This window comes from Triturus cristatus, chromosome 3_2 (genome assembly GCF_964204655.1).
Source record: "Triturus cristatus chromosome 3_2, aTriCri1.1, whole genome shotgun sequence".
Lineage (NCBI taxonomy): Eukaryota > Metazoa > Chordata > Amphibia > Caudata > Salamandridae > Triturus > Triturus cristatus.
In genome coordinates, this window is record NC_140584.1 from 184,830,179 (window position 1) to 184,844,646 (window position 14,468).

Consider the following 14,468-nt stretch of genomic DNA (forward strand, 5'->3'; position numbering starts at 1 on the left):
TCCCATGTTGCCTGTGAGTGAGTTGCAGAGGTTTCCCGGGGCCTGCAGACTGCATCCCTACCTGCTTCATTTTTGGTTTCCCCCCCTTGCCTGCTGCCTGAAGTACAGCCCAGACACTTATGGAATATGAACTCTGCAGCCAATTGTAATTGTCCTTTTGTGGACAGAGTAAGGAGTGCTTGCTCGTTTGCTAATCCACTGTAATGTGTTTACTTTTCTTCTTTGTGCTCTATTTAAGGGGCTTCTTGAACGTGGCACCCGTTCAAGAATGTGGCGGACATCGTGCTGCGTTTATTGTTGCAAAGTAATTTTCAAAACTTTAATTTCTGTTGGACGTAGTTTTAATAAACGTTCCTCTTTAGTTAAAAATCTGAATTAATGGTCGCACTTTTCATGATCCGAGTCTTAACATTTGTATTGCTTTTCTTATGAGTTATTAAATGTACTGTGAATGTTTTGCTATCAGTATGAAAAAAGTAAACAATATATTGCACGTTTTCAGCGTACTGCTGCTGCGGGATGAAAGGCTGAGTCTGGCCCAACATGATGATTCCAACCTCTCGCCTTAAAGTTACCTATAGATCTGTAACAGATCGATTAGCTCACTGAGCTATCTGTCCAGCTTGTTTCTTTGCTACCATACCTACGGGAAGTTTTGCCCCTTTCTTTCTCCAGCAAGCAGCTGGTAGGTAGATCAGTTCTGTGAATGAAGAGTTTCCTGTGATATCAGTTCACGAATCAAGTCAGAGATTCATCCTTCTGAGGCAGATAAATGGAGTGGCCTTGAGTTGTATGAAGCTGTTATGTAAAACTCTGGCCGTCTCTGTAGGTGTCCTCTCAGGGACGGTTGCGAGCCTTGAAACCAACTCAAGCTATACCAGACTCCGCTGGGAACAGGGATTTCTGCCTACATTCCGACTCCACACTGACTAGCTGTTTTCATCTCGCACATTTTACCGGAAAAACCTGGCAACATCTGCCAGGGAAAAGATGATCCTCTCTTCCATAGCACCTGCCGCCTCCCCTCGATAGCACAACACCAGTCTTGTGTCCCTAGAGGGACTGGGATCATTTCTTTGGTACTTGAAATTTAGGGAGGGCTCTTGTTTCAGGCACAAACCCAACCTTATACCCAATAGTATATTGGTTTCTTTTTGCGCGCCTAGGATGTCAGCAGAACAAGCAATAGACAGTTTTGCCTGTCACTGTCTTTGTTAGAACAGATTCACAATTGCTTTATTAACCTTACTGCTTTCTCAAACTTGCTTGAAAATGCACCATTTGCCCACTCTTTTTTCTAAATTTTCTTGGGGGGGGGAGACCCCCCCAAACCGCCCGTAGGTGGTTTCTGGCTTGCTCGCTACGCTCGCTACAGTGCTGTACGACAATTGTTTTAAGCCAAACCACTTTCAAATGTCACCAGCCGCCACTGCAGAAATCACAGGCTGATCGCCAACACGCCAATAGCAGCCAGGCACAATCTGCATCCCCTTGAGTAATTCACAATTTCTGCTCTGCACACATACATCTCCACTGATACCCCGCAATGCATGCTGTGCATTACTTATCCTGCTCCCTAAATACTTTCCCCCTACCATAGCCCTCCACCACATTTACAACGTATTTCTAGCACTCTGTGCTCGAAACTAAACTTCTTATACCTACACTGATCTTTCTTTCATTTCTTTATTATTCTTGCTAATTTTCTCTATTTCAATTTTTTGTTCACGAAAGGCCAACGGCCGAAAATATAAATAAAGACTGAAAGTGAATACTGGCTGCTTCGAACATGTTACACTAGGTGAAGCACAGTTACCTTTGCCTATATGGCTCAAATACAAAAGTTAGAGATCTCTGAAGTGGCAGCCTGCCATTTGTTTGTTTTAAGGAAATAGGAACCATTAACATTCTGGTGCAAGTTGTAACAAGTGCAACATATGTTTTGATGCCTAAATTTCCATTGGCCATTCAAAAGTGGCCAAACAATACTACCATCCTTATGGTGCTGCTGCAAATAGTCCTCTAATTGTTGTAGCTGCCACACATCAAACTTGCCAGAGCACTGTTTTGATCGAAATTGGACTATTGTAACATTGCCTATGCTGGCGCACCAAAAAGGAGATCCTGAAACTTTAGAAGCTACAACATTCAATAGTCAGATTCCACCTCATCTTGAAAAAAATATGACAATATTAAGTTGCTCCTCAGACTAGCATTTGCTCACAGTGGAACAGACAATGCATTACAAATTTCCCTGGCAGCTTTCAAAGCAAGGGTGTTGCGTACCAATAGACTTACAATCTCGCCTCTTTTTTCTTTTTTCTTAATACTTTGATATATTTTACATCCAATACACATCATATAAGACATAGTAGGTACTTCTCAGCATCACGGAGAACATAAGCAATGGTATGCAAACAGGTGTTCTGACAAATATAGACAGCGGTGCAGATTCACTATAAGTATGCAAATTGAGTAAGGTACATTAAACAATACAGTAAGGCCTCATCCTATTATTAGACTGTGGGAAATAAGCTTGTATGATTACAGCGGGTTAATTCCCCCACCTCTTGATATCGGCAGCATGTGAAACTTCAGTCCACTCTTAGTAGATGTGCGGCAGGGGGCCTCGTAGAGACTGGCCCAATGAGTCAGTGAAGCCAGGCTAGGGCTCAGGTGAAGGTGGTGTGGTGTTATTGAGGTTTGTGAGGCCGGGCTCGTGAGTTGTAGGTGCGGTGGCACGCTGCGTGTAGCTGCCCATGTGACAAACTGAGTCCAGATATCCTTGGGCATAGACGCCGTGGGTATTAACTCCCAGTACGCCGCCAACATCTCCTGGCAGTAAGAGATATCCTGTATCCACTTGTTTACGTTGGAAGCGCCTTGCGTTCCTCAGTGTATCGCAATGAGCCGCTTCGCCAGGAGGAGCATCATGGCCATCAGGCGGCCCGGGCCTGGGGGCGCCTCTGCCACGTGACCCAGTAAAGCTGTGAGGGGAGTGCAGCTAAGTTGGAATCCTGTCACTTCTTGCATAATATCAAATACCTTGTGCCAGAATTGTGAGATGGGCCAGCATGTCCATGCTAAATGGAGGAAGGAGGCCTGCGCTGTAGCGCATCTCCAACATGTGTCATCTGGTCTCAGACCCATTTTGTGTAGTTGTATGGGCGTGCGATACAGCCTATGTATGTATTTGAAGTGAATGAGCCTGAGCTTATAGTTGGGTGAGAGACGTCGGAGCTGGGCGCAGCAATAAGTCCGCTGTTTCTCAGTAGGGGGTGGGGTTAGATCCCTGCTCCATTGTTCCAACGCCGAGAGTGTTGTGACCGGCGTGATGCGCTGTGTCGCGTTGTATATACGAGTAATGAGTTTCTTGGGTGACGGCTGAGTTAGGATGTTTTCTAGCGCATCTACTTGCGCCGGCGCAGAGGCGAAAGTGGAGTGAAGTCGGCTGCAATGGGCTCTAAGTTGATAATATAAAAACAGTTCCAGAATTGGGATCTGAGCGCTCGCTGGACTGTACGGATTATCCAGCAATTTGTTGCCTGGGTACAGGTCATTAAACGTGTCTAGTCCCATCTGGCGTGCGCGTTGAATAGAGCTAGTGTCTTGCATAAATAGAATGCTGGGGTGATGTGCAAGCTGTATCGATGAAGCATATAGTAATGGCAGCTTTGCGCGGCGTCGAAGACCCTCCCACACCCAGCGCAACGTCTCCACTGTGTTGATTTCTTCCCTCAGTCTTTTGTATGCAGAGTAAAGTGCTGCTGATAATGGGACAGGGGAGGCAACGTCTCTTCCGATCGCAACATGAGGCTGGAATGGAGTGGGGTGCGACCAAAAGTGTAGGTACTGTGCCTGTGCGCTTAGCGTATAGAGCTCAATGTCTGGTGCTCCAAGTCCCCCCTGTTCGAGCGGCAGTGTCAGCACCTCCTAGAAAATGTAAGGTTGTTTCCCGGCCCAAGTGTGAGTTATGAGGAGAGAGCACAGTTGTCGGAAAAGGGCCTGTGTAAGTATGAGGGGTATATTAACAAACAAATACAAGAGTTTGGGCAAAATTATAATTTTTGCAATAGCAATTCTGCCAGCCAATGACAGCGGCATCTTAGCCCACGGGACACAGGGAACGGGTCGAATATTAGATTGTTTACCTTGAGCCTGGCTGTAGGGCGCGAGTAAAGTAGTTGGATAAGTTTTTAAAAATGTGCGCTTAAACCAATTCTAGGTAGCATGGTAAAGAGAAATGGCTATTCCAGGCAATCAAGCGCTTTGGTAACATCCAGAAAAGCCGCCAAGGCAGGAAGGTCTGGGTCAATTTGGTGGATGACTGAGAAAAAAGTGTGCAAATTATGTGAGGTAGAGAGCCCGGTATAAACCCCGATTGGTCCAGTCTGGCCACAGTCGGGAGAAGCGGCTGCATTCTGTCTGCAAGCAGTTTAGGAAGTATCTTTGTGTCAATGCTTATCAGAGATAAAGGACGATAAGTGTCGCACGTATTGGCCTGTTTGTCCGGTTTTAGAATTGTAATTATCACAGCCTCGCGCATTGTAGGGGGAAGGGAGGCGCTTTCAAGTGATACCGGACAGACTGCTATTAAGTGAGGGGCCAGCTCTTCCGCGTATGTTTTATAGAAGGAGGGTGTCAGCCCGTCCAGTCGAGGAGCTTTGTCACCCAGCAGACCTCTGATCACCTGAATAATGTCCAATCTCACTTCTTTAACTGAACTCCCAGCGGCAGCCAAAGATTGAACAAGGCCAATCTTCTCACACAGATCACTTTTAAACTTTCGAACATTAGATGCTTATTAATTTGGGCATTGGGAGCACAGAACTGGAGTGCTATGATACTACAGCTGAGACACTATTTTAACTTATCTACGCTCACAAACAATCCCAAAGAGTACTTACTTTCTCTTCAGTAAACCAATGGAACAACGACCCCTCCGTTCACACCTAAAAATAGCCCCTATGAGAGCAGTTTGACCCAGTCGATAATATGATTTATTAACAACTGGTTCACTTAGGTCCTGTCTATACATTTGTCTGTACTTCATCTATAATGAGGTTTGGAGTTCCCAAAGATGATTTTATCTCTATCATCAATGCTACAAATTGGTCATGTGTTAGAAGCCAGATCCTTATATAACTATTAAATAAATAAGACATGCATCATGTTTGTTTGCTATAAAATGCCCCGTTTTTCCTAACTTCTACTGTATGTCTCAATTTGCAAAATAATTTTACTTTTTTTAAACACATCAAAAGCAGCCACAAAGTAAACTTTTTACGAAGATATATTAAACATCTACGTTTTGCAAAGACAGTGTGGTGTTCCCAAGAGTTTTGGTAAAAAGAAATTGTGTTTTAAAAAATATTCGCAAAGGAATGTGTTCTGTTACAAAAACACATTTGTGTATGTTGATAGTAGGATAGGTTTGGTATTCCACTTACATTTTTTGACCAATTGTAGAGTTTTCTTGAAAAAGTAAGTCAACATCTATATCAAAGTTGCAGGTTGTTATACACCATGTCATGCCGCCCACCACCTGGAAAAAAAAGAATCAAAAAATAACTTGCACTGCTGGACCTTAACTTCTACAGCTTAAGGATTATCAATGGACACCAAATGTCTGCACCTAATTTATCAAACTATCAGCAACCCATCTGTTATATGAGAAGCTAAGAATTTTTTTCCGCAAAATTTGAAATGCCGACAGAAAGTGAAAGTACTTAAGGACCACTGTGACCATTCAAACTGTCTGATCAATCCAGAGGTCATCCAAGGGCTCTAGTTCAACCAATCATTACTCGCTCCCTGCTGTTATCCCCAGTGTCTGTTCGTGTCTAGCACTAATTGTATACAAACTTATGCAAACAGTCAATTACACAACAACTGCCACATCCATGCAACTTTCTCAGACTGCATGCGCTCACCTTGTCAAAAGGACCTAGGCCTTTTATTCGAGCCCGAAAGTATCCAGCTGCCACCAGCAACTCCAGTATTTCTGCCAGTTTAATGTGCTGCTCTTCATCTTCTCTGGTTTCAACCTGCAATGCAAAGGAGATTGTGAGACTATATCCTTGACAAAACCAATATTCATGCATGAATACACTCAAATCGGAGCAATGCTGCGATGTTTGCAGACTAGATTCTTCGGAGGACAAGAGATTACCACATTTAGTCAATATATTTTTTTAATATGCAGCTAAAGATTTGAAGTGAAACACAAACTAGAAATCCATCTCCAAGCCTAACTGCTAGTCTGATTTCGACTGACTATTTCAAGGGACCAACTCAAGTTAAAAGATCAACAGGAGACTTTATTGCTGTAAATAAAGTTAGCAATCTTGTGAGCTGACCTGGCTCTCAAATTTTATTTTATTTTTATGTACTTCAGAGAGATTTTAAAAGCATTAAAAGCGGAACGTGGCCAAGCTGGCAGACAGTTGAGATGTGTTTCTCTGTCTCTCGATCCCCGCCACTCAATTAGCATTAAAATGCACCCTTCCTGTCAGCCCCGATTGTCCCCTTGGCCTCGTCCAGACAGCAGCTACCGGGAGACAGTGAGAAGGACGCTGTCAAACCCATTGGACGTGGGTTTCCGATCCTCTAGCTGACGGCTGCACTTTTGGTAGCAGAATGTGGTGGCCGACCCGCGATAAGATGCTGCGGCCTGCCCACGCCAAGCCATCAGGGAGGTGCAACCCTGCATCCCATTATGCCCAGCGGAGAATGTGCTCTGAACTGACTCCGCAGGAGACGGCGAGGCGAACCCTCCGCGGACTACCCTCCCCTCAGCGACGATCAGCGGGAGGCAGGCGGCCTTTAGACTTGAATTGCAGCAGGGGACCCGGCACCTGCAATGACTTATCTTCCCAGGTGGTGAGAGCGGACCTGGGTGCCCCACCCCCGCGCAGCATGCCGAGTGGGCATAGCTGTGGGCCTCCCCCACCAAGATCTTAGAGAGAGCAATGGGCACCACCCGAGAAAGGCCTGCAATACCATTGTCCAACTTAGGAAGGCCTAGACCACATGAATCTCCTGGGCGGCCTACCATCATCTTGGCGGGCCTCCCTACAGGGGATCATCGCCGGCTCACACGTTTGCAGGCCATCTGAATGGCTTTGCTCACTGCTTGGGGACTGGGACCTACCAGAATGAGCCCTAACCTGGACTCGTCCGAGCCCCCGCGAGGCGTCAGCTGTGGCCCATCTGGCTGCTGCACGTTGACTGTCCCGGCGCCCCCAACCCACAGAATGGGCAGCTGGGCATGGGACGGTGCATGAACAGCCCTCTGCACAGTGCACCCCCCGCAGTGCACACACCCGACTTGCCTCCTGACGGTCAGACCGATGGACCTAAGCAGCTGGGGTGTGAAGCCTAAATAGCCACACAAGCCTTTTCATGGCCACAACTTCGGAGGGGGCAGGAGGAATAAGAGTGCACCCCCTCCCTGTGAACTGTTCTAAAGGAACGGGTGCCGGCGGGCCTACCTGGGCAAGCCTCATTTGGGGCAAGTGCAGCATCGCTGTACACCCGAATATCCTGGAAGAACAGAGACCTCTGAGCCGCCTGCCCTTCCCTCAATGGGTCTCCTGTTCGAGATTACCCCTCTGCTCCTTATGCGACTGATCCTTGGGCCGCCTTGCTTCCCCCAGCCTGAGACCTAGAGACATCCAAGGGGGACCCCACTCACCGGGGCTGCATAGCACTTTCAACTTGCCGCTACCTGCATTCTGCTGGGGCTCAGTTTGGAACGCCTGGCTGCAGATATGTGTTCTCCCTATGTGTAACAAAGCTTTCACCTTCCGTACCCCGTACAGGCTCTGAGCCTTGCCTTCTTGGGGGACGGCCCCCGCCACCAGTTACTGACCCCCTGAGGAGGACACATTCTGCTGCTACGAAGGAAGCACAGCTTGACCTGGTTGCGGACCGTCCACTACTGGCAGCGACCAGGCAGTCGTTTGTGAGTGCCACTCCTCAGAAGGTTCTCCAGGGTAAGAAGAAACAATGCCTGGTCTTATGAATGCTGTACAGGTCACAACTGTGGAGTGGAGTTAGGGCAAGGCTCTGATTCCCATTTCCTCACGGTCAGATCAACATAGACCAGCTTTTACTAAACAGAGGGATACCACTATGTCTTCAGACAGGATGAAGAAAGATGGCTCCTTGTGGGATATGCTGACCAAGTTCATCGGAGAAGCCACAGGCAACACAATACCTACCACTAGTATGGACCATCTCCCAAAGCCTGATGACGCGGTGGGCCAGCGATGAATCCTCGAGGCCTTATTTCTGTCACTACAAGATGATCTTCAGGCAGTGAAGAAAGACCTATCAGCTGATTTGTGCGAAGTTCGCTGGGACCTGGAGAAGGTGGGTGACAGGGTCTCGGCGCTGGAGGACCTGGAGTTCGGGCGGACTGAAGAGGTGGAGTGGCTGCAGCAGTTCAGTTCAGAGGACATATGCCTGTGTTATACTACAACCTTCCATCTATTGCTCTGCAGAAGCGGCAAGACTTCCGTCCTATCACGACATCTAAGGAATGCTGGTATATCTTACTTCTGGGGCCATCCCTTCCGGATTATCTTTCGATATAAGAGCAACCACCACCAAATCCGATCTCTCATAGAGGCTTACCGAGTGCTTGGTATTGCTGACCATTTGGCAGACGAACACCAGCCCAGCCCCCAGGGTCGTACTGCACTTAAGCGCTCCCGTTGGCAATGGTATGGGAGCAAACCTGCTAGCACGCGGCCTGACCCAGAGACTATGGTCTTGGAGAGGCAATCGGTGTAGGAGATGCTGACGAAACTGAAGCACTATTAGGCCAAGGGGACGCTTGCATATTGTCTTGTTCTCTGTAGCAGAGGGGTAGGAGGGAGTTGGGGACGGGGCAGAGACATCCTTGGGACATGCTCTAGAGCTGCAGTTCCCCCTTGTCAGGACCTTCAAGGTCATGGCCGATCATGTCCCCGTCTGCCTGGTCCATGCTCGATGACCTACTTCCTTCCATGATGGATTCTTATTGTTTTTGTTTTTATGTTACTCCAGTTGGGTTTTAGGGGTTGTTTTCCATGGGGTTTTTACTCCTCCGCATCTGGTCAATTTTGGGCTCTTCACTATGCGCCTTTTGGGTTACCTCTGCAGGGGATGTTTCCTCGCTACAAGCATTAACATTTGGGTGAAGCAGTCTCCGCAACTTTCTCCCTCCCTGCCCTTTTTCCCAGGATCTTAAGGTCATTAACTTCAATGTAAGGGGTCTGAACAATCCCACTAAATGGCCTGCCATTTTCTCACTTTTAAAACAATTAGGTAGCGACATATACCTCATACAAGAGACCCAACAACTCTCCACAAGATGTCACCAGAATGCAATCCCGCTGGTTACAACACCACCTCTGGTCTTCGGACCCCACAAAAAAAAGGGGGGGGGGGGGGCAATTCTCTTTTCGTGAGGGTTCAAGAGGGAAATACTATCCACAGTCATATAAGTTAAGGGTCACCTCTTATCAGTCAGGTTTCAATTGGGCACCTTCCATTTCATCCTGGTGAACATATATGGCCCTAATGAGTACCAGGAATCTTTTATTACCCACTCCTTCGTCCCTGTACTCCGACCTCCTGATGCGCTAAACTGATGGGGCGGGGGACATGAACTTGGTAATGGACACCGACATGGATCGCTCAGAGCTGCACTCCGACCAAACAGGGGCCTTTTATGCAGCGGCTAGCAGACTGTGGACTGCAGGATGTATGACGATGGCCATCCATCTGTCTGAGATTACGCATTTTACTCAGCAGCACACAAAACATGCACACATTGACCTTTTTCTTGCAACTCCAACCCTATTGCCCCTTATTTTAGAAACTGACATTTCCCCTCAGTCGCTCTCTGACCATGCACCACTCTCTTTGTCTCTCAGATTGGAAGTCACGCAACCTCAGACCTCGCACCAGTGCCTTAGAGACTCCCTAGGGAGACAACACTAGCATCGATCTGGGAAGCCCTGAAGCTGGTTATGAGGGGGGAACTCATAGCAGTCTCCGCAGCGGAGAACCGTAGACATTGTGAAAAACAACAGCACTTGGAGAAAACACTCACAATCTAAATGCCATCCACAAACGGACCGGTGCCCCCAGAATATGGCGGGGACTTGAAAAAGCCCCGTTTCTTCTTAAACATCTTGACCTAGGCAGGGCGGAAAATGCTATGATACGCCTTAAGCACAAATTTTACCTCTGGAGTAACCACTGTGGGCGTATGCTTGCGCATCACCTCCGTAGTAAAATCCATTCTGGAGCTGTGAAAGCGATACTCACCAGGCACTCTACTGAGGTCCGCACAGACACGGAGATAGCATAGGTCTTTCAGGCCTTATATGGTTCCTTGTACTCCGCTTCTGATGGACCCAGCGGAGACCCCTCGAGCTATCTTTGTGACGTTCCCCTTACTTCCCTTCCAGAATTGTAGGCTGAGGAACAAGCCATATGAATAGAGAAGGTGATCTCGGCTATCGCTCACCTAAAGCCGGTAAAATCGCCAACGGCCCGATGGTTTTACGGCACAATTCTATAAGATCTTCTGCCATGAGCTAGCCCCCCAGCTGGCCCATCTCCTCAACTACTTTGCTAAATCCGGCTCCTTCACAGACTCCTTGTGGAAGCAGCTATCTCGGTTATTCTGAATCCGGGCAAGGATCTAGCGCTATGTAGGTTTTACAGACCCATTTTGCTCCTCAACATAGATTCTCAACTGTTTACCAGTGTACTAGGACACCACCTGAACCCACTCATGCCGGGCCTGATAGAGCCCGATCAGGCGGGATTCATACCAGCTCACCAGTGTGGCAATCACACCAAACGTCTTCTGCACTTTCTGGATAAATTCCATAGGTCACAGAAGGAGGCTCTGCTTCTTTCCATCGATACTGATAAGGCCTTCCATCATGTCCACTGGCCCTACCTCTTTAAGACACTGCGAAAATTTGGCCTAGGCGAGAAATTCTGCAGGTGGGTCAGCTTCAGTGAGGGTTAACGGGGCACACGCCAGGGATGCCCGTAGTCTCCTCTTCTTTTTGCTCATTACATGGAGCCTCTAGCATAACGGCTGAGAGACAATCCAGTCATCCCTGGGATCCCCTTTCTGGGAGATCAGCACCTTCAGCCAATATGCTGATGATGTTATTCTGTCGATCACCGATCCAATGACCTTGCTTCCTGCCCTGGTAGCACAGCTTTGAACCTTCGGAGAGACCTCGGGATTCAAAGTAAACTTAAAGAAATCCCATATTCTGAACCTCTCAGTCACTCCGCCTCATAAAACTGTCCTGCACTTCATGTTTCCCTTTCAAATGGACGATGGATTCCTTGTCCTTCTTGGGTAATAAGCTAGCACAGACTCTTCCCAAGACTTGAACTACCAATTACTCTGCCCTTACCTTCATTTGCGTGGGGATCTGTCCTCATGAAGTTGTCTTCGCCTCTCTTGGATGAACCAGATTGTGGCAGCTAAAATGATCATCCTACCATGTATAGTTTACCGTTTCCAGACGCTACCACTGGCCTGACCACTCACTACATTTCGTTCCCTCCAAATGGACAGTAACAGATGTTTTAGGACAATAGAAAACCTCTGCTTCACCAACAAGTGCTTTACCTCTCAAAACCTCTGGCGGTTCCTTTGATACTCCGCTGCTACCAAGCCACTCAACTTAGGTTTTTGGGAGAGTGGAATCGCTCGCTCACTGAAAAACATTGATCCTTCATCAAGCGGTCGCTGGTTCCAACATTTGGAAAGAAGTCTGGTTAACCCGCCAACATAGCGCTTGGGGCCTCTACTCCTCCCCAGTAATGAGCTCAATGCGTGGGGCTCTGTTTCACTCAGGACAGGTCTCACGACCATACCCTCTATGACCCCGATTTTGGCCAACCCAGACATCGCTCCAGGGATGGAGCCAAAGTTGATCCGGCGATGGCATGAGGAGGGCTGCAGTTCCATCTTTGATCTACAAGGGCTTATTCCATTCGAACAGCTCAAAGACGACTATTCTTTGGCAGACTCCGACCGCATACAATATCTACAACTGCAACACTGAGTGATGACTCCAGAGAACAGGCAAGGGGCAGGACGACCCATGACTCCTTTTGATAAGTGGATATTTCATAAGACTGATGATAAACGGCTCATAACTGAATGCTATGCTCTGAGGTCCAAGGAGCAGATGAGATGGAAGGCAGAGTTGGGAAGAGCCCTTACTACCAAGGAGTGGTAGGAAATTTACTACAGGGCACATCACAAGGCACATAACATGGCCAGTACTGAAACTGCCCAGAAAATTATTTCTTATAGGTATCTGACCCCGGTGCAACTGCATGCATGGCACACGCGGTGCACAAAGGAATGCTGGCGGAGATGTGGGGACACTGGGACTCTACTTCGTCATCTACGGCATTGTCCAAAACTCACCAGTTACTGGGATCAAGAACTAACCGACATTGGCTCTACCTTTATTACTTCCTTTCTAAGGTTCCCAGCAAACACTATTCTTGGGCTACCAAGCTAATACTGAGAAGGCTATACTGCTCATTTAGCAGCACAAAATGTTTCAATCATGGTGTTCTTATTAACACAACTCGCCTCCTCTTGTGATCACTCGGGTAGAGATCAACCCCCACTGGGAACAATGCAATGAAACAAAAGTTCCTCCTCCTATAATGGACTATTACAGTATTGCACCTTCCTTACCCACAATAAGGCCTCAACCGTGGACCTCAAATTCAGAATAAAAATACCACATGCAAAAGTCTCAGGCCTCTAAAATGTAATTGGACTGAAAAGGTCAGTATTCCTTTGAAAAACACACTGTTCCCAAGGTGAACCGCAGACAGAAATGGGAAATTCTAGGTAACTTAAACACAGTGACAATATACTTTGGCAAAACCAACTGGTCTGGCATTAATGTGCGAACACAGGCGAAGAAACAAATACAAAAAAGCATACAGACTATTTGTATCGAGTGTTTGTGCAAGCTGTCTGTTTCTGTGCCTCCTATTTCTGTGCTCTGTTTTCATAGTCCCCGAGCTGGAATTTCTTTATGAAAATGAGGTATAAAGAAGGGCTTGTTTTTCCAATATATGGGCAAAGCCCTCCTGAGAATTAACACTCACAAGTCACAACATATTAAACCCGCTTAATTTATGAACCATTATAAAGTATCTCGAACAGTGTTTTGCTCATTGTCCAAAACAATCACATGCTCCAGTTCAAACGTGTCTCAAGCTAGACCCAAAAATATAATGTTATGTAAAACCCAGAGGAACTCTAGATGTTTTCTTTTCAATATGTATTCTCCTTACCTGCAAAGGCACACAGTGCAAGTCGACTTCATTGTGGTCATCCAGGAGGATTTTTTTTAAACACACTTTGCAACAGGATTGTTCCAGTCATTTGCAGATGACCATGGTGCATTCATTCAGTCTGTTTCACTGACGGGCCACTGCAGGAGCATGAGGCGGACTGCACAGGTATACAGTTGTATAGTAATCCCTCCGGCAGACCAGAGCACGCCCTCAAGTGGAGTTGGACAAATAATACCAAAGAGACAGCAGAATAAGGTGAGAGCAAATATGTCAATAGCACTGACTCAATAAGTGATTGACAAGATCAAAGCCACCTTTATGCATGCTGTAAGCAACGGGTCTGAGTGACAGCTGCACGTGAAGCCCAGAACTTCAAAGGGCTCCTATGATTCACTTAACAAGTATTGCCTGCTAGCGATGTTGTGCTCTCTAGGCAAACTTTAAACTATGAGGCTGTGCTTGCAGCTTTCTAAGTGGGGCATTGATATGAGAGCAATCCTGAGACCGGAAGCAGGGATCGTAAGGGTTTTCAACACTATACACCTATGATTTGTTAGGGGGATAGTCTAGAAATCGATCAAAAGGGAAACCCCGCTCCTCTTCTGCCCTTGTACAGATTCGGGGAAATGCTTTGATTTGGCTGACCAGGTGTTCCTATGGGCTTTCCCACTCATTTGTTGAAAGAATCCAGACTTTATGTTGTAGTAGCAGGTTAGCTTTTTAATCTGTGCCGGACAGCAAGCTGACTAATCAAATCCCTTGCATCCAGGATATAAAGCAGGGCTGTAAAGTCACACCTTTTCTATTTAATATGTTTATTGCTGATTAAGATCTATCTTAAGCAGCACTGGTGATAATCCTCCTACTAAATTTGGAGGGCAGGGACCGCAGTCTGTGCGCGGCCCTCTTCAGCAATATCAGTTTTTGACTGGGTCGTTCTCTTCCTTTCACAGTCTCCCGAAATACAAGTAAATTAGGTAAAGTCCAAAATGATAGTGCTTGGTTAAACAAAATCATAAATAAGCTCTGTGTGCTGAGAAGCAAAAACTCAAATTGGCGAGCAAGTACCCCTTTCTGAGTATTTTGTTTCATTAAGGCATGAGGTG

At 46.9% G+C, this 14,468-nt stretch overlaps 1 protein-coding gene across 2 annotated transcripts in view; it reads right to left on the reverse strand.

Moving 5' to 3' along the window:
- Nucleotides 1-14,468, reverse strand: part of CCDC93 (CCC complex scaffolding subunit CCDC93) — a 1,072,960-nt gene that overhangs the window by 1,024,290 nt on the left and 34,202 nt on the right. For both annotated transcript variants that reach the window (XM_085647463.1, XM_085647464.1), the window contains exons 2-3: nucleotides 5,934-6,047; nucleotides 5,451-5,545 (exon numbers count right to left, since the gene is read on the reverse strand). In XM_085647463.1, coding sequence (XP_085503589.1) covers nucleotides 5,451-5,545; nucleotides 5,934-6,047 — 209 coding nt within the window. The remainder of the gene's footprint in view (nucleotides 1-5,450; nucleotides 5,546-5,933; nucleotides 6,048-14,468) is intronic.